Here is an 18,826-nt window from a genome sequence, read left to right on the forward strand (position 1 = left end):
TAGAATCATCAGTATTGTCTTTTGCAGACTCTTCCAGTTCTACTAAAACATTTTTCCATCTTCAGGTAATCTAAGTAGGTACATAAACCCAGGATAATCCACTCCTACTCTGGCTGGATAAAGAGGGTTGAAGAAATGCCTAGCTCATCAAGTTGTGTTGTGTGTGGGGTTTTTTGGTTTGTTGTTTGTTTGTTTGTTTGTTTGTTTGTTTGTTTGTTTGTTTGTTTGTTTTTGCCCACTGAACTATAACTTTTCCTCCTCTTGGTCAGCCTGAAAGTATAACAAAGATTAATCCACTACATTGTCTATTAAGTTTGATTTTCCTTGGTCCCTTGTTGCATCCTATACTTAGGGCAGGTCTACACTACCCGCCTGAATCGATGGGTAGAAATCGATCTCTCGGGGATCGAATTATCGCGTCTCGTCGGGACGCAACAATCGATCCCCAAATCGATGCTTCTACTCCACCAGCAGAGGTAGGAGTAAGCGCCGTCGACCGGGGAGCCACAGAGATCGATTTGCCGCCATCCTCACAGCGGGGTAAGTCGGCTCCGATACGTCGAATTCAGCTACGCTATTCGCATAGCTGAATTTGCGTATCTTAAATCGACCCCTCTCCCCCTGTAGTGAGGACGTAGCCTATGTTTATCATAGAAAGCTTTACACAATCTAGCAGTTTTAGGATTTGGAGGGGAGTGACATATCAGGGTTCCATCCAGGTGAGTGGGGGGCTCTGTCACCCCTGCCCTTCAACCTGGAATGCCCTGCAATGCCTTGCTCCTGTAGCCTCCAATCTGGACTGTTCACAAAGAACCACCAGCATTCAGGTCATTCCCAGATGTTTGTATAACTGAAGCCTGCCAATCACACCCTTGGCTCTCCACCAACCTTGGTTATACTGCAGGGTGATCCCAACATATCCCCAGTTCCAGACTTTCCCCCAGAAATGTATGTTTTGTACTACACAGCCCTCTTCTGGGCAGTCCAACTATATTAAGTCTATTATTCCTTTAAGGGGATTGTGATAAATAAAGTGGGGGGTAGCTCCCTTTGATGGACACCCAGCCATCCAGTTATCTGTAAAATCCCTCTTGGTAGCTGTTCTCTGCTTGCGTTACTTGTAAAGGGTTAAAAGTCCACCAGGTAAAGAAAAGGAAGTGGGCACCTGACCAAAAGAGCCAATGAGAAGGTAGAACTTTTTAAAATTGGGAAAGAAACTTTCCTTTTATCTGTTGTTCTCCGGAGAAGGAGACACAGCGCAGCAGTGCTATAAGCAGGAATGCTGTGTAAGGCTTAAACCAGATATAAAAATTCATCTTCCATACCCAGAAAAAAATCATTGGACAGGGCATGTTTAGGAAGACGCAATTATGTTTATTGCTGTTTATTTTTTAAGGCTTGTGGACTCCTCTGTGCTAACCCCAGATGCTTTTGTTTGCTTGTAACCTTTAAGCTAACCCCCGAGAAAGTTATTTCGGGTGCTTAATTTTTGGAATTGCTCTTTTAAATCTAGCAAAAGCCTAAGTTCCAGATGTATTTTCTTCCTTTTTGTTTTAAATAAAATTTACCTTTTTTAAGAACAGGATTGGATTTTTGGTGTCCTAAGAGGTTTGCGCATATGCTGTTTGATTAGCTGGTGGCAATAGCTAATTTCCTTTGTTTTCTTTCTCAGTTCTTCCCCGGAGAGAGGTGAAAGGGCTTGAGGGTACCCCACAGCAAGGAATTGCCAAGTGCTCCTTCCTGGGTCCAAGGGTTGTTGGGGGTTTTTTGCATTTGGGGTGTTGGCAGCGTTTACCAAGCCAAGTTCAGAGAAAAACTGTAACCTTGGGAGTTTAATACAAGCCTGGAGTGGCAAGTATTAATTTTTAGAATCCTTGTGGGCCCCAACCTTCTGCACTTGGAGTGACAGCGTGGGGATTCAGCCTTGGCATGCTCCATATCTGGTTCTGCAGAGGCTAACCTCACAGAACCAATATGATAGGTTTCAGTTGCTTGGAGGGTTTCTGTGTTGAGGACAGCAGAACTAACGTGAGCTATTGTTTGCCTGCTTCCTCCTAGCACAGAGCATTTATTCCTCAGGTGATCAGTTGAATTACACTGATAGCACCTTTTGGGCTCTTCTACTTTTACAGGAGATTTGGGATGAGGGTTAGAGGAATGTTTTTGGGTAAGAGAATGTTTAGGCTCCCAACGCCCTTCTCTCTTCACAGGGGCAAAATGGGATCCTCCCTTCCCACTGCTTTTAAACCCCTCTTTCTGTGGCCTGCCCTCAATAGACGCCTGATTCTGTTCCTGTTATCTCAAATGGGGTTACTCAGACACTTCAGTTTAAATACACTGGATTAGATAAAGCAATCTGATTAGCTACAAAGAGAGAGATTTTAAGTGAGTACAAACAATGAGGCATAAAAGTCAGAAATGGTTACAAGAAAAATAAAGATAAAATACTTTCTAGTGGCTAACTTAACAAACTATATTAGATTCAAGCAAAATTTCTCACCATATGCTTCCAGCAAGATTACTGACCAACCACTTCAGGTTAGGACCCCTCCCCCAGAGTCAACGGCTGTTTCCTGTGTCTTCTCAGGTTAAGAGAATGTGATGGGCAGGGAGAGAGAGAGGGATGTGTGTGATATCTTGGGGTGTTTGCCCCTCCTTTTATAATTTTTAGTCCCTCTTTGACAAATATTTCCATCTGAGATTCAGGAGACAAAGAGTCTATGTGGAAGGATGTTCCCTGCTGGCGTTTTTTTTCACCTGTTTGAGCTTCCTTTGTTTTCCCTTCCTGCTTGATGACTCTGTTTACTGCTTAAATGCAAATTAAGGCAAGCACATATTCCTTTGTTTAGGACAGGTTTAGAACATGTGTTAATAACATTATACAGGGGACTCTTATAACTTCACATATGGTGTAGCCACACATATTTTATCAGGATATTACTGATCAGCAAGTTATGAGTTTTCAAATGATACCTCACAAGGGATACTTTGAACAAAGATTATTACTATAGCATGTAGGGTGTGAATGCAAGGGTGTATGCTGTCAGAGGGAGGAATTTTTTTAAGCAGGGACCTTCTCAATAGAATTAAACTGAATTTTTCTTCAGACAGTTGTAGTCAAATATCACCCAAATGAGTCAAGCCTATTCTTACCATTTCATTTTGCTTTAGAATCATTTCACTGATATCCTGAGTGCTCACAAAAACTCTGCCATTTACTTCTGCAGATTTTTGAACGTTCCTCTCCTGATTTGTATCAATCAAGTTTACAGATTCCTGCAGTGCATCAAAATGTTTGTGCACCATTAGTAGTCTGTATGTCACAGCTGCTTGTAAATCTACTATGGTAGTCTTTTTAAATGAGCATGTCCTGCTGTTGACATATGGTGGAATTCACGGAGGTACTTAGGTGCCTAACTCCCCTTGAAATCAATGGGATCTAGGTGCCTAAAAACCTTTGTGAATCCCAGCAATAATGGAGAAGTGGAGAGGGAAGATGGCTAACTACCAACTGAAGAAGACTGAAAGGGTCTTTGGTAGATTTTGGAACATAGCAAGTTTAAACAATATAAAATTAACTGTCAAAAGACATCCGAAGAAGTGGGCTGTAGTCCACGAAAGCTTATGCTCTAATAAATCTGTTAGTCTCTGAGGTGCCACAAGTACTCCTGTTCTTTTTGCGGATACAGACTAACACGGTTGCTACTCTGAAACCTGTCAAAAGACAGCTCCTCAAAATATCACCAGGTCCAGCAATCCCAGGGGCAGCACAGCTGCTAAAAGTCAGATAAACAAAGTCCTGAGTCAAAAGAAAAGTGGGACAGGAACAGACACGTGGATCAACCCATCCTCACAGAGTTTTTGTACAGACACAGTTGTTGGCTATCTAGCTGGGAGGCATTCTCCACAGCCATCTTTCCTCCCATCTAGAGATAGCTCCTCCACTTGTGTTTTCTCTGGTAGTTTTACTCTTCTCTGCATCATGCAACAAAGAGGGGCAGAGAGAGTCTAAGGCCCCAATCCTCCAAGCTGATTTGTGTTGCGTAGACTCTGGCTTTCACTCATGCACAGCCCTGTTGACTTTAATGGGGTTCTCCCTATGCGAAGCAGCTTGGACAGTCCAGGTCTAAGTGACTAACTTCAGCTGTCTATTGTTATATGTTTAAGGTAGTACACTAGATCCCTTTCTGTCAGAAGGTAAAGCTATAATAATTCTGTCTGAAATCTTTGTGTGTATTTGTTTTTGTTAAATTTGTAAGAATAATTGTTGGAGAGAAAATAAATTACCTTTTTCAATGTCAAAGCAATGTTTCTTCAATGACATCTACAATGCCTCTAATAAGTGATTCATTAGCTGTAAGTATTTCCTATTTCAAAAACTGACTAATGTGAAATAAGTCTGAAGTGGTGAAGAGTTGTTTTCATTCTCTACATTTGGTACATATCACAGAGAAAGTCCCCTGGTAAAATCTGCTACATCTGTAGAAATTAATGTTCCCTGTCTGTGGTGCTAAAAGTAATATAGGGCACTTGAGAGTTAGCCCTTAGCAGTGTCAAACATAAGATTTGGATGCTTACAGCTCCCACTGTACGAAATGAAAAGTTAGTGTTTTAATATATCATTGTTTCCTCATCTGAAAAGGTTTAGTTTGATATCAGTGTGACCCAGGGACCTCTTGATGCCAACTGGCAGAGGGCATAAGGTGTGTGAAAGGGTTACAGGAATCCCCTGGGTCTGGTACTGTATTTACATTCTAGTTCCACCAGACTGTCATGTGAAGTCTCTAATAAAAGCCAGTGTCAAACTGGTCATCAATATCATTGTGAAATGCAGGTACAAATATTGTATGGGGAGTAATGTATATACACTGAAAAATGTGTTCTTAGGGTTTGTGTCTAGGGACTGGTCACCAACAAAGGTGAGCCAAATGCTAATGAAGGATTGTGGACACTTTAGAGATAGGAAATTAACAGGAAGAGGTAAACAGCAGGAGTTATTCTGTGCAGGGTAATACAATGGACTTTTGAAACTATATATCTGAGGCACAGATGAACCCCTAGAGATTCCTTCAGTCTCCGATGACAAACTGTCAATGGGATTGGTCCTATGAGAAGAGAGTGGTTGAAAACACTGGCGAAAGAACTTTGGGTAAGCTATCTTGTAGGAGATAGGGGAATGCCTTGTTAGTTAAATGTACTCTTTAGAATGTGTTATGATTTTGTTTTATATGTAACGAGTTGTTTCCAATATTCTTACTCACTGTCACTTGAATCTCTGTTCTTTGATAAACTTATTCTTGTTTTCTCTATACATATATCTAAGTGCTGAGTGTTACACAGAATTGTGTTTTAAGGTATAACTAGTACGCTGTGGTGTACTGTCCCTTTGTGAACAGCAGGCCTGGTAATTCTGTGAACGTTCAGTGGTTAAGGGGCTGGACAGTACAGGGAATGCTGGGAGCCCATCGCTAATCTATACAGAGAGTTCAAGGCCTGCAGACACCTAAAAGGCGGTGCTTGGGTTGCCAAAGGCTGGTGGAGTCAAGGAGCTGACCCACAGCAGACACAGACAAGACTTCTTCATGCTACAGGCAGGTGGTGGTGAGGCACCACCCTGGTTAGCCCGGGAAGCATCCCAATCAAATAAATGTGTTTGCAGGTGTATAAAAAGCCATCTTCTTGTTCATGTCCATTCAAATTTTAGGTATATGCCTTTGTAAACCCTCACATAGTTAATATTTCAAATTCCTATAGTGCCTTTCAGTTCAGAAGAAACCCTAACTCTGTTACACTAATGTAAATCCATTGAAATCAAGAAAAAACAGATATTTTAATTGTTGCAGGTTTCTGTCCCAGATCCCTCAAATCCATATTCATTCAATGCTGGCTGTTATGGTGCCTCTTGAAAACTCTGAAAGTTAGACCATAGCCATGCAAAACTCTCCCATAGAACTGTTTATGCCTCATCTGCCTCCATTCTCTAGGAAGCATTATCCCAGTCAGGGGGTATTGTTTCAGCTTCACTGATAATAATTCTGAATTATCTCACAGTAGTATCTACTTTTTTCATGGCAAGTGCATCTGAAGTCACAGTAATCAGATTTAAAAGGCTCTCTTGTTGTTCCTTTAGTCTAAGGAACTTGCAGCCCTTTGTTTCATACTACAAATTGCATTGCTCTACAGTAGACTCAGGTATGGAGATCTTAGTCACACTTCGGGCAAATGGCCTGGCCTAACTTTTTGCTCAAATCAGCCCCCCTCAAGCTTTGTCTACACTAGGGCAAGTTTTCAAACATCTGTCCCTGTTGCTAACAACATAGTCAGTTCCACTGGTGTTAGCAATGTTGGGAGTTTGTTAATGGTATTTAAGTACTGTGTCAATTAGACCTGCACTGAGCAGGATTAGATGACACATTGCTTATATACTGGCAAAAGCCAGCAGCCTGTCTATGCAATGGTTTCCGGTGTGGCTAACATCACTGGAGTTGAACTGGTGGAAAAGTTGTATAAAGTTTAACTTTATGTCCCAGTTTCATAACAGGATTTCACACTCTCACTAAATTAGTTTACAAAGTAGTGTTGTGGCTGAGTTTCTTCATTTCAGAGTTACGCTATTAATAACTGCCTGTTTCTTTTGTTGGCCAATTTTTAAAAATCATCTTATTTGTATCCTTAACCAGATAATAAGACTACTTCATTTTCTCTACAGTTTTCCTACAAGTCAAAGGCTTTACTAAAACTGTGTGCACTCTATTCCCCTGACTCTCCAAACCTGTAATATTATTGAAAATATTTATCATTATCTAGGCCTTAAAGAGGACATTATCCATTATTTCTTAAATTTCTTTAATCCATCTGCCTATTATATTAATATAATATTTTGCCTGGAACTAAGGCATATTGACAGGACAGTAATTACCTAGATTGTTATGTATGCATATTTTAGAGATTTTGGCACTAGTTTTTCCTTCCTCCAATTTTAGGACATTGCCTCTTTGGATTTTACTGCAGGTTTGCAGAACAGTAATCAATACAATATGAGTGCTTGGTTTCTTTGTTTTTTTCGGTAGCTCACTCTACAATACTTACTAATTATTCTGCACTGTTGATGTAACAACGTAACACTTGGAAGCCATGGATTTTGTACTTCCTGTACTACTTAATTCTAAGAAACTACATTGAGTCTGATTGTACAGATGCACGATCATTAATGCAAACAGACCAACTTTGAGAGAGAGGAGAAAATGCAGTAGCCTTTCTCTTCTACTTATTGCATAATGGTCCCAGCAGGCGCAATTCTGTCTTTCTGTCATTATCTAGGCCTAGGGTGCCTATCACTGTGATAACTCAGCACCATTCATATCAGTTTATTTAGACCTGGTCTACACATAAAGTTTAACAGCATAGTCAGTTGGGGGGTGCCTTATTTATTTATTTATTTATTTATTTATTTATTTTAACCAATGCTGTTAAAAGTTCTAGTGTGGTTGCAGTTATAACCCGTATAACTTTGCTTCTACCAGTATATCTTATGCAGTTTGGGGGAAACAGGATGAGCTATAATGGTGTAAGCACTTTTATCCCATATAGCTGTGTTTATATTAGAGGGTATAGCCTGTTCAACTCTTCCCATATAACTGTGTCAGCAAAATGCTCCTAGTGTAGAAAAGATTGTTAGTAAATAATTGAGGGTATCATGCAGGTTGTGGAAACTTCTTGATACAATTTTCAAACATTTTTCTAAAATTTCCATTCAAGGATAAAACTGATCGTTCTAAGCCAGTTCCATTTTCCATTTAAAAAAAAAAAGAAAAAGACAACAAATGTAATGCTTGTGACGAGTTAGTAGGTTGATGGCACTGGAGACTGAAGCCCATTATTTGTGCTACACAGAAGCAATGAAAGTGTCCGTGCTGGCCTGTTTTGGAGGCTGGAACTGGAAGCATTTAGATTTAAATGGAAGAGATAATTAAAAGGACTTGTCAGAGCTGTTTTTCTATAGAAAATTGGGTTTTCAACTAGACAAAAATTTTAGTGAAAGTGTCTGCTTGCCACTAAAATTTTTGAGGTTTATGAAAAAACAATTTGCCCCAAAATTTTGAGTTTTCAACCCAAAAACGTGTTGTTTTTTGCTTGTGTGGGATTTTGTTGTTGTTATTTTGTTATTTTTAAATGAAAAGTCCATTTTTCTTCTCCTGACCAGCTGTACTAATTAAGTCTCCCTGGCCATTCAGTTTGGGCCCTTCTGAAGACTGCTAACAATGGTACTAAGAGAAATATATTTTTACTCTCCGCTAAGGATTGGATTGGGAGTGCCACTGGCCACCAGACAGTTATCATCTGGTGACAAGTTTTAGTCACTAGTGCCCCGGCTCTGATCCAAACAAGTGATATAGGGTCCCTATCTCTTTCCTTTTCCCATGAGTTTCATTGCCCAGGTTTGTATTTGTTTATCATCTTCCCCTCGCTTTCCAGCTGACTGTTCCTGTTGATAAACATGGTTTCGATGTGTCAGAGAGGAGTACTGTTGCATTATTTTTTGTGTCAATAATGTGAAAAATTAACTTTACCTGCTGCTTACTTTTTAATGAGCAAAGCCCTAGTTGTCAGTGGGAAGAGTGGGGAAGTTCTTTCTTTCTGTTTTCTTTTTTTTAAATAATATTTTTTTCTAGTTGTAATGCGCTCTTTCAAGCAGTAGCATGCAAGAGACTTGATTTTTGGATTGGAGTGATTTGAGTACTTCATGTTTTTTATGCTAATAAGATCATTTATTTTATATTAAGTAATAAAGGAAAAGGGCTAAACTCACCCTGCTTTACCATGGCTTTCACTGGCATGGTTGAGGCACACAGCTCCCAGAGGTAGAAAATCCACTGTGAAAAGCAGCTGCCAACTTCCCCTGTACAAGGGAGCTCATGAAGAGTTAGCACAGCCTGAAAATTGGGTGGGACTGACTGACTGGGGCTGTGTGACCAGTACAGCCAGGAAGTCCATTGATTCAAGCCATACCTGCTCCTGTCTGGAACTCCTGTAATGTCCCAGTGGGAAGAAAAGTTGCCCTCTCTAGGCAGCAGAAACCTAAGGGAGGAGGCAGTGAAAACACTCAACTCGCCTCCCTGGAGGCTGCATCCCCCAGAAGTGCAGAAGGCCTTGCTGAGGCAGAGTGGTGCAATTGCCACCGCTTTGCAACCGTAAAAGTGAATCGAGCCCAATATGTTTATTCATGAAAAATGCAAGTGTAGGTGTTGTTAAACATCTCTTTCCAAGGACCATATGGCCAAAAACTTGGGAAGGCTGAGGTGAGCTATTGCTTCCCCCCAAGGGCGATCTAGAAATTCCCTCTTTATATAGCTTTCTAGGTAGCTGTATATCTGGAGGGGAGGGATAGCGGGGAGACTGAGGTTTGCCTCTGGCTGCTCTGCTGTACTCTTTCTTAGCACTCTGTACTGAATTGGGCAACAGGAGACTCAACTCAATTTTCAAATGTGGGCCGCAGTGAATGCCACATTAATCTTGCATTTGGGTGCACATTTCAGAATTTAGGCATATAAATCCCCATTCTACATGTCAAAATGTCAATTTGAGCATCGGGATGCAAGATTTCGATATCCTATTAAGGTCCCCAGGTTTGGAAACTGTTCCCAGTAAACTTGGCCCGACCAGTGAAAAGGAAAGATTTGATTGCAGAAAAGGCTTGGGAAGGAAAAATGTATTTGTGGTACAGGCCTCCATAGTATTAGTAATCAGAAAGATGTGACCTGTAGGTTGATACTGAATATTATCATCAATAAATGCTTTGGATTTTTCATAAAGATCGGAGATCTAAATTGACAGAAACTCACCATTATCTGTTGCTTCTCTGCAACTGCATAAACATGGTACTAAGTATATATACCACCTACTCACAATAATATACTGGAGGAGAAAGCCATAGATGAAGCACTGAAAAAACACTTAGAAGTAGAGAGATGCAGTATTTAATTACTAATCGAATGAAGAGAAGATTAACAGAAGCTATCCAAGATATTTTTGTAGCTAAGATGATTCACTGGATATTTTCTGTCAGGTATTTTATTGGGACCTATTTTCTCTCTTCAGTTTAGAAGAAAGCTGCATTTCGTTTTTTATTTCCCAGTCCAGTCTTTTTTTCTTTTAGAATTTCTAATGTTTTTCCTCATGAATTTTAACTATTCATAACTACTGTGAGAATATAACTTTTCTATGAATAATTTCCCACTCATCCTCTTCCTCAGAAGACCCCTGAAACCCTCCAAATGTGTTTTGTTTAGATTTTCTACAGATAAATCTACAGGAATCACATTGCAAGGTATCAGTGAAACAAACCACATCCGATAAAGGAAACATTTTATTTCTCTTGACTACTTACAGATTTATGAGGCTCCTGTGTGAGAGGAAATGTTTAACATCTGAGAGATCAAATTCAGATAATTGTGGAATATCCATCCACCCATATCATTATCCTCATCCTCAGCAGTGAACAGGCCCCCTTTAACTCCAGTCATGTTTCCTGGTTATGTGTTGGTGGGTTTTGATGGTTAATAGAGAGCTGCTGTGGCTGTCACAAATTACATTATAAGTAATTCTGTGGGAATTTCACAAGTTTTTAAAAAGTATGTGAACAACTAACATTGTGCCTACATGGACAGCTATCAGCATTCTTCTTCATTACCTCTTTATACCCTGTCTTGTCCCCTAGCAACCACACAGTCCCCTTACGTTTCCCATGTCCTCTCCATACAGAGCCTCACTTTCTCTCCTGGCCACCAGCAGAGCTGAATTCCTCCCCTCATCCCTCTCTGTGCACCACTATACATTCTTCTGTTAGGGTGATAGTCATTTTGACTCTGACATCCTGTATCCTTTTCACCCCACCATGGGGATTGCAAGGATTGGGGGTGGGAGGGAGGTCTCCTCACCCTCTACAGTCTGTGGAATTTCCCCAGGTGGGAGAATGCAGATAGCCCAAGGTCATGCTGATAAAACCACGTCATCGTGTATTCTTTTTCTTTCATGAAAACATATACGCATGCACATGTGGTAATATCTGCTGCAGTATAACATACCTGGAAAAGAGACCCCAGGTTGGGAGGTCCTTGTAGAGGGGAGAAGTAATCAGGCCTCTTGTATGCTATAGTGGCAGGATCAGATCCAAGCCTCAATCTCAGTCTGTTTCTCTCAGGCTAGCAGGAGCTAGGAGTGCATGTGAAGCAAAGCACTCAAACCTGAGGCTCAGATGAGTATTTCTTGCATTGCTTCCTGCCCATCCACTGTCATGGATACACTTTTCTGGAGGAAGACAGCCCATTGGAAGGAAATCATCAGAGCAATGTCAAGGATGAAGTTTTTTATGTGCATGTGTGCATTTGTGGAAAGAAGAAATCCTTGCAATTCTGAAACATATCTGTGGGTGGGTGAAAACTGACCAGTGTTAAAGTTTCTTTGTTCTATGGCCCTCACTTGGCTTGGTGGCTGTTCTGTTTTTCTGTTACAGTCATCTTTAACGAACAGTGATATCATCTTTGTGAAGTTGCATGCCCCATGGGAGGTCCTGGGCAGATATGCAGAAGTAATGAATGTAAGAATGCCTTTCAGGTAGGTGTAGTTACATTTTGTGCTCAAGCTTTACTGTAAAGAGAGTGTAAAACTAAAATGGAAATGCACCCAGAAAAGCTATTCTATGAAATACCTCACATATTTAGAAAATATAAATGGAGTGACATAGATACCATATTCATTGATATTTCTTGTTAATTTGCCTGCAATTTTAGTACAATAGCAGTTTTAAATTAAGGTGACCTGTAGCAGCGCAGCTATTTTCATGGGGTATTCTGTCCTTAGGCCCTTTAACCCCTTCACTGCCGGAGCCCCCTGCATACTCGTGCGCTGCTGTTTTTTAAATGGACATGTCCTTGAAATCAATGGGCAGTCGAGACGATCCAGGTACGTACGGCAGCACAGAAGGTGCATGTCTGTTGGACGTATCTGGCATGTTCGGCACTTGTAAATTGTCTGTCTGTATAGTGTGTAGTTGGGGAAATACAGAACATAAATAAGCATTCTATCTAATAGAAGACTGGAATTCAGACAGAAGATTTTCTTTTGAAACATAGAGTTTCTCTTTGAAGGAGTAGAAATGGTATTCTGTGCTACTGATGGGCAAATGAATTCCAAATGGTCATTCAGACCCCACTTTTCCCTCTTGTCAAATATGATTTGTATGATGGGTTTCAATCCTGGTATTAAAAAAATCAGTTTTATTCTACTTGTTATAAAAACTTTGTTAAAATAGTGTAAAGTGTTTGGCTTAAATGGACCAAACCCAAAGCTTCAGAGGTTCTGGTTCTCCTTTCACTTCACTGAGATTACATCAGTATAGCTCCACTGATTTAATGGGATTACTCCTGATTTACTCTGATATGAGCAAGAGGAGAAGAAAAGCCAGAGTCACAAATGGTGATTGAACCCTCAGAGAACTTCTGTGGATGTCTCCTCCCCATTTTGAGATGAAAATGTGCCTTTTACTGTGTTGTCATATTCTTAGTTATTAGGAAAATGAAAGATGAATTAAGGACAGGTTTTCAGACTCAATCTGCATTTAGTAGGATTTTCATTTTAAGACAAACCTCAGAATTCTTTAGCCTTGTTTAACTTTCCCTTCTGTGTGTTTTTAACATTAAAAAGGAAAAACAATGTAAATTGTATCATGAGTGACTGCAAGGGTATTTAAAGTGTGCTACAAATATTAAGACAATGGGCCAAGTTCACCCAATGTAACTCCACTGATTTCATTGGCATAACAGTGGGATGAATTTGGCCCAATAAACTTTAATAGCACTTGTTTGTCAGGTGGGAGCATGATCCAGCAAAAAGTAGAATTTTGGGTGGAAAACCTGGGCCTTCCTGGTCTGGCTTGCTTACCAGAAGTCACCATTTTCAATAGACAGCAGTTTCAACATGCGTTTAGCTTATATTTAAAAACTAAAAATGACAGTCAGTGATTCTTTGATGTGCTACCTGTTCATGGCTTCATTCTTTGCACAGCCATTGCAAAGTATTATGTCAGTAATCTATAATATGAAATCACTGCAATGTTACTGCAAAAATGTGTACTAGACAAAGTTTTTGCTTAAAAGTTTTATGCCCAATATTTTAACAGTAACTTAACTGTTTAGATTGTAAAAACAAAGGTCAACATATATCTGCCTTGGTTTTTGTTTTCAGTGCCTAATCTGAGACACCTATGCTCTGATTTTCAGAGCTCTTGAGCACTTGCAGTTCCTGATAACTTAAGTCTCAGCACTTCTGTACACCAGGCCTTTTGTATCTCAAGCAGGGGACCCAACATTAGTAGACACTTCTGAACATTTGGGCCAGACTAGGCAGCATTTTCAAAAGCACTCAGCATTGGCCTGACTGTGCTCCCACTGAATTCAGTGGGAGAATTAACATTGACGTCACTAGGGGCAGGCCCGCCGACGGGGGTGGGGTGTGTGCAAAGGGGGCAATTGCTCAGGGTCCAGGGCGATTTAAAAGGGCCCGGGGGCCCCCAGCTGCCGCCGGCAGTGCAGCGGGGCTAAGGCAGGCTTCCTGCCCACGCTGGCTGCACACCGCTCCCAGAAGCAGCCGGCACGTCCCTGCAGCCCCTGGAGAGAGGGTGTCCGTGTGCTGCCCCTGCCCCAAGTGCCAACTCTGCAGATCCCATTGCCCGGGAACTGCAGCCAATGGGACCTGCGGGAGCAGTGCCTGTGGGCAGCAGCGCGTGAAGACCCTCTGGGCCCCCCGCCTAGGAGTCGCTGCCACAGGGGTGTGCCGGTCGCTTTTGGGAGCCACCCGAAGTAAGCACCGACCCCCTGACCTCCTCCTGCACCCCAACCCCCTGCCCCAGCCTAGAGCCTGCACCCAAACTCCCTCCCAGTGTCCGCACCCCTTCCCACACCCAAACTCTCTCCCAGAGCCCACACCCCTTCCCGCACCCAAACTCCCTCCCAAAGCCCGCACCTCCTCCCGCACCCAAACTCCCTCCCAGAGCCCGCACCCCACACCCCTCCTACACCCAAACTCCCTCCCAGAGCCTGCACCCCACACCCCCTCCCTCACTCCAACCCCCTGCCCCAGCCTGGTGAAAGTGAGTGAGGGTGGGGGAGAACAAGCGACTGAGGGAGGGGGATGGAGTGAGCAGGGGGCGGGGCCTCAGAGAAGGAGCGGGAATGGGTATGGTCTCAGGGAAGGGGCCAGGCAGGGGACGGGGCAAGGGTCTTTGGGTCTGCACGATTGGATAGTTGCCAACTCTACTGGGTGGGCAAGGGGAAGCCCGGAAGAACACGCCCAGCAGCTCAGCCAGCAGCTCACTGGGCACCAGCAGCGAAACCCGCAGCTAGCTGGGCACGGCTTCTGTGTGCATGAGGGCCCATTGACTGTTCTTCCCATGGGGCCTGGAATTACTGTCAGCGGGCCTGACTAGGGGTAGTGTTAGGTCAACACGGAGTGCTTTTGAAAATCTACTCCACAATCTGGGCTTTAATGATCTGCAAAATATCTTACATTATTTAAATTCTAAATGCTGAAAGTAATTGAAATTGTTAACTAATTTTCATACCTCTATCGTTTAAAGCAGCAATACAGCTTTTATTTTCAAAATTTGCCAAACATAATTGCTTCTAAGGCACTAATGGATATTGCTATGCTATTTTAAAATATGTCCAGATATGCAGAATGAGCTGTGTGGTGTAAACCCTTCATTTTCCAGAATTGGTATAGTTCAGCATTAAATAATGGAACATTTCAGAATACATAGAAACTGCCTTGGGTTAACAGTGACTTCCAGTGGATGACAAAGTCAAACTAAGGAGCAAGAGACTGGAGTTCAATAAGCCATCCAAATCTTGCTGTAAGGAAGATTAAGACACCCGCACCTGAACTGCCCTCAAATTTTTGAAATGTGTTAAGATGCTGAAGGCAATGGGCCAAATTCTGGCAGGCACTGTGCACAGGAGCATACCAAGAGAACAACGACCAGCAGCAGGACTCAGAGAATGGGGCGGAACCAGGACACCCCATTCTGGCTCCAACCAGAGCTGATAGGGATGTTGCTCTGCAGGCCCTCTGTGACAAGAGCCAGGAAGGGGCAACCTGGGGTTGGGTCATAGGAGTGAGGGGGTATGGTCAGAATGCTTATACTTGTGCACTCCTGACTCCTCACTGACCCCTGTGCATGCATCCCTCCTCCACCCCTGCCCATACAAAGTCTATATGTTCATCTGTTTGGGGAGGAGGTTATTTCCCAAAGACCCAGCATTTGTCCTGATAAATACTGCATGTATGATGGTATAGTTTAGTGTCAGGCTTTGGTTTCCTCTTTCCTGGATTTTTAAACATTCCCCTATTTAAACAACATGTAATGTATCCAATGCTATATTTAATGATTAAATTATTGGCCCTTTTTAAATATTTTTTATTTATTTATTTGTATTTGCCTTGTAAAGAACAGACATCCATTTGCTGAATCCTTTGAAACCAAAATGCCTCTGAATCCCTTTCCTCCAGGCATTATAAACAGCAGAAAGAAAAAAGTAATGACAAAAACAATTACGTTCCTGCAATTCAAACAGTGTCAGAATTTGTCTTGGGCTCCTGTGAGTTCTGTTAATCTCTCTTTTTAGTCTCTTCCTCCACCTCTTACAGGCTTCTATCTTCAATTTCCTTCCTTGCTAGTTCATACTGTAACTGACGATGGGTTTTCTTCTCGACTGGCTTCATTTTTGCTGTTCTTCCAGGAGAAAAATCTATTACCTGCACCGCCGGCACAAGTTCATGAACAGGTTGGTAAATCACTCAAGCTGGTGTATTTTTTTGGCAGATCAGACTTCATAGTCAAACTCTTGGGAAGGTTCAAGTTGTAAGGAGAGTTATTAATGTACATTCAAGCCTACCATTCCTGCAAATACAGTGATTGCACTTTCAAGGTTTCTACCATTTGAGAGAGAGATTATCAGTTTTACCAGTTTTTCCCATTTTAAGTATAGGGAATCTCAAACTGGTAGAATCTTTTAAAATGGAAGAAGCTTTTTCAGTACAACAATTGCAGCTATTTCTCCTCCCAAGTAGCTTAGTAAGGAATTTTGGGAGGCTAACAATATCATTAGAATCTGTTATTTATTATTCACTTTCAGCCCTTCCTCTCTGGTGCTGATGTCAGTGTTATTTATTTATTGTGCTGTCAGTTGCATAGTGCTTTACAGTAATAGACAATGAACCAAATTAATCTCTGGTGTAACTCCATTGAAATCAATTCAGTAACATGAGAGATGAATCTTTCCCAAGATCTCTGCCTTGAAGCGCTTCTGCCCAGTTGCTGAATGCCTTAAAGACATGTTTGATGCATGTTTTGTATCTAACTTGTAAAATAATCAGAGGTTTTCAGTCTTCACAATTTTCACCCTTTTTGTTTGACTCAAGCATTTCCTTGGCCAACTAAGCAAAAATGTCTCAAAAAATACCGGAGAAATGTACCAGCTTGGCAAGGATCGGTCTGTATATTGGTATTTAGTGCCTGCATGATGGTGGGATTTTCAAAAGTGCTCAGCACTGGTCATACTCTTCACTCCTGGAAGTCAATAGTGAAACTCCCATTGATGTTGTAGTGGTATGGCTGCTTATTGCCTCTTGAGCACCCCCACATGGACAGAGGTCACTCTACAGCCCCCAGCCTCTGTTGCTGGCCCATCTATTCAGGGGCCCTTTAAGAAGTCAGAGTTCACAAAGTAGTTCAAAAAATCCCCAGAAGGGACCCCAGAGAGCTGTCTGGTGCACACTGTCGTCCCCTCCCTCCAGGCCCCTAAATCCAGTTCAGTGTCCCTCGCTCAGTAGTCCAACACAAACTCTTTCAGAACAAAACACAAACAGACTCAGTCTTCACCCCTGTTTCAGATGGACACAGCCCCTTCCTCGCTGAGGCTCAGTCTCTCCCCTGCTTCTTGGGCAGGGTCTCTCAATTTAGAGAGCTTTCTCCTGTTTCTTGCAATCTCAGTGACTCTCTCAACTCCTCCCCCCGTCCCCTGCAGCTTCCTGCTGCCTTTTACCCAGGGATCACCGGATTCCACCCTGGTTTTGTAATCAGGGCTGGCTTAGCCCCAGGCTCTCCAGACTATGGGCAAACCAACCTGTTACAGACTTCCATGGGAGCAGAGGTAGGCCAACACTGGGCACTTTTGAAAACTCCTGCTCAAGAGTGATAGGTGCTTCACACTGCAGATTTGATAAAAGGTGGATATTTACAGGTAAAGATAATTTACTGTAGCTTGACAAGTTTATTTGGAATTTATTAAAAATTCAATCTTTTTACTTTATTATGATATTAAATCCCATTATTCCCTGATGATGGTATGATGGTATCAACATTATAGTAAACACATGGTTTCATTGGTAGATGATATATGATCTCTCCATGGAATACAAACCTTTTCCTTGGTGGACAGATGCTATAAATACAATGAGTCCTTCTAAAGCTTGTTACTTCTCCATCTCCCAAATAAGTGCTATAGGGTTTGGTAACTTTAGAATCTCAGAAGGTCAACAAAAACAGGGAGGGATAGCTCAATGGTTTGAGTATTGGCCTGCTAAACCCAGGGTTGTGAGTTCAATCCTTGAAGGGGCCACTTAGGGGTTTGGGGCAAAATCAGTGCTTGGGCCTGCTAGTGAAGGCAGGGGGCTGTACTCAATAACCTTTCTAGGTCCTTTTCAGTTCTAGGAGATAGGATATGTCCATTAATTTAAATTTTTCTAAAGCAATGTCAAGTATGAAGGTATTAGTGGAGTTATATCAGCCTGGGATAAATTCAGCCACAAAGTGCTATAAAAGTCTTCATTCCCTGACACCTGTAGAAAGTGGGCAGATATTGCATACCTGAAGCAACATATTGTTTTTGGCCAGACAGAAAGAGTTAGTGTTTCATGACCACTTGCACTGAATATAAAAACATTCCTGCTCCACAACTGGGGCAGTGCTTGAATGGAGTCACTACTGAGTCTCTCTCCTGCCACCCCAATCTTCAAAACTGAGTGGCACTAAATTGATTTGGATTGTAATCAAAGGCACATGGTTGGTTTAACCAAAATAATGGCACACATGGAAGGAGCATGCATAGGTTCTTGTGTGTGTGTGTGTGTGTGTGTATGTATTCATATTCAATTTTGTGTTTTCATTTGCTTGCTTAATGAGTCAGCGTGCCATTTGAGCCCAGTATAATGAGTGATCTGGTCTTTTTATAGTGTTTAAGTTCCTGGATGACGAAAATACCTGGCTAAATCTAGAGCTCATATTATTTCAGCCCTATAAATAGTTCCTTCAGACAAAAATACCAACCAAACAAAAAATCCTGGAGAAAAACAAGCACAAATGTCAAGGTGTTCAGATTTATTTCCAGTTCTGTAGAATGCTAATATACAACTCCAGTATGAGGCAATGGGGACAGGTTCAGTTAAAATGAGAAATGACTTGAATGTTTGTCCATTTCTTGAGCTAAACCCAAAGCTTTTTTGAAGTTTGGGCAATTTTGATAAAGGACATGTTTCAGGGTGCAGTCTAGTGCAGGCTACCCTGCAGCATGGTACAACAGTCACCCTGCCCATAGTTTTCCCCTCAGACAAACACAGATGCGCCCAGGCATTTTAAATAATGTTCTCCCACTTATTGTCTGTTTTATTACCATAACATGAAATAAACTTTAGAGCTGATTTTAAAAAATGGAATTCTGTACCACAAGAAATTCCAATATTTTTGTCCATTTGTTTTCATTCAGAATTGAAA

At 41.7% G+C, this 18,826-nt stretch overlaps 1 protein-coding gene across 5 annotated transcripts in view; it reads left to right on the forward strand.

The window, feature by feature from the left end:
- The window catches only part of ANO4 (anoctamin 4), a 269,643-nt gene that overhangs the window by 136,190 nt on the left and 114,627 nt on the right, over positions 1–18,826 (forward strand). For 2 of the 5 annotated variants that reach the window (XM_008178773.4, XM_008178774.4), the window contains exons 6-8: positions 11,513–11,613; positions 11,860–11,961; positions 15,795–15,839. In XM_008178773.4, coding sequence (XP_008176995.2) covers positions 11,513–11,613; positions 11,860–11,961; positions 15,795–15,839 — 248 coding nt within the window. Of the gene's footprint in view, positions 1–11,512; positions 11,614–11,859; positions 11,962–15,732; positions 15,840–18,826 lie in introns of those variants that run through there. The other 3 variants (XM_065561354.1, XM_065561365.1, XM_024099624.3) reach the window with 3 other exon arrangements.

Source organism: Chrysemys picta, chromosome 1 (assembly GCF_011386835.1).
Source record: "Chrysemys picta bellii isolate R12L10 chromosome 1, ASM1138683v2, whole genome shotgun sequence".
Classification (NCBI taxonomy): domain Eukaryota; kingdom Metazoa; phylum Chordata; order Testudines; family Emydidae; genus Chrysemys; species Chrysemys picta.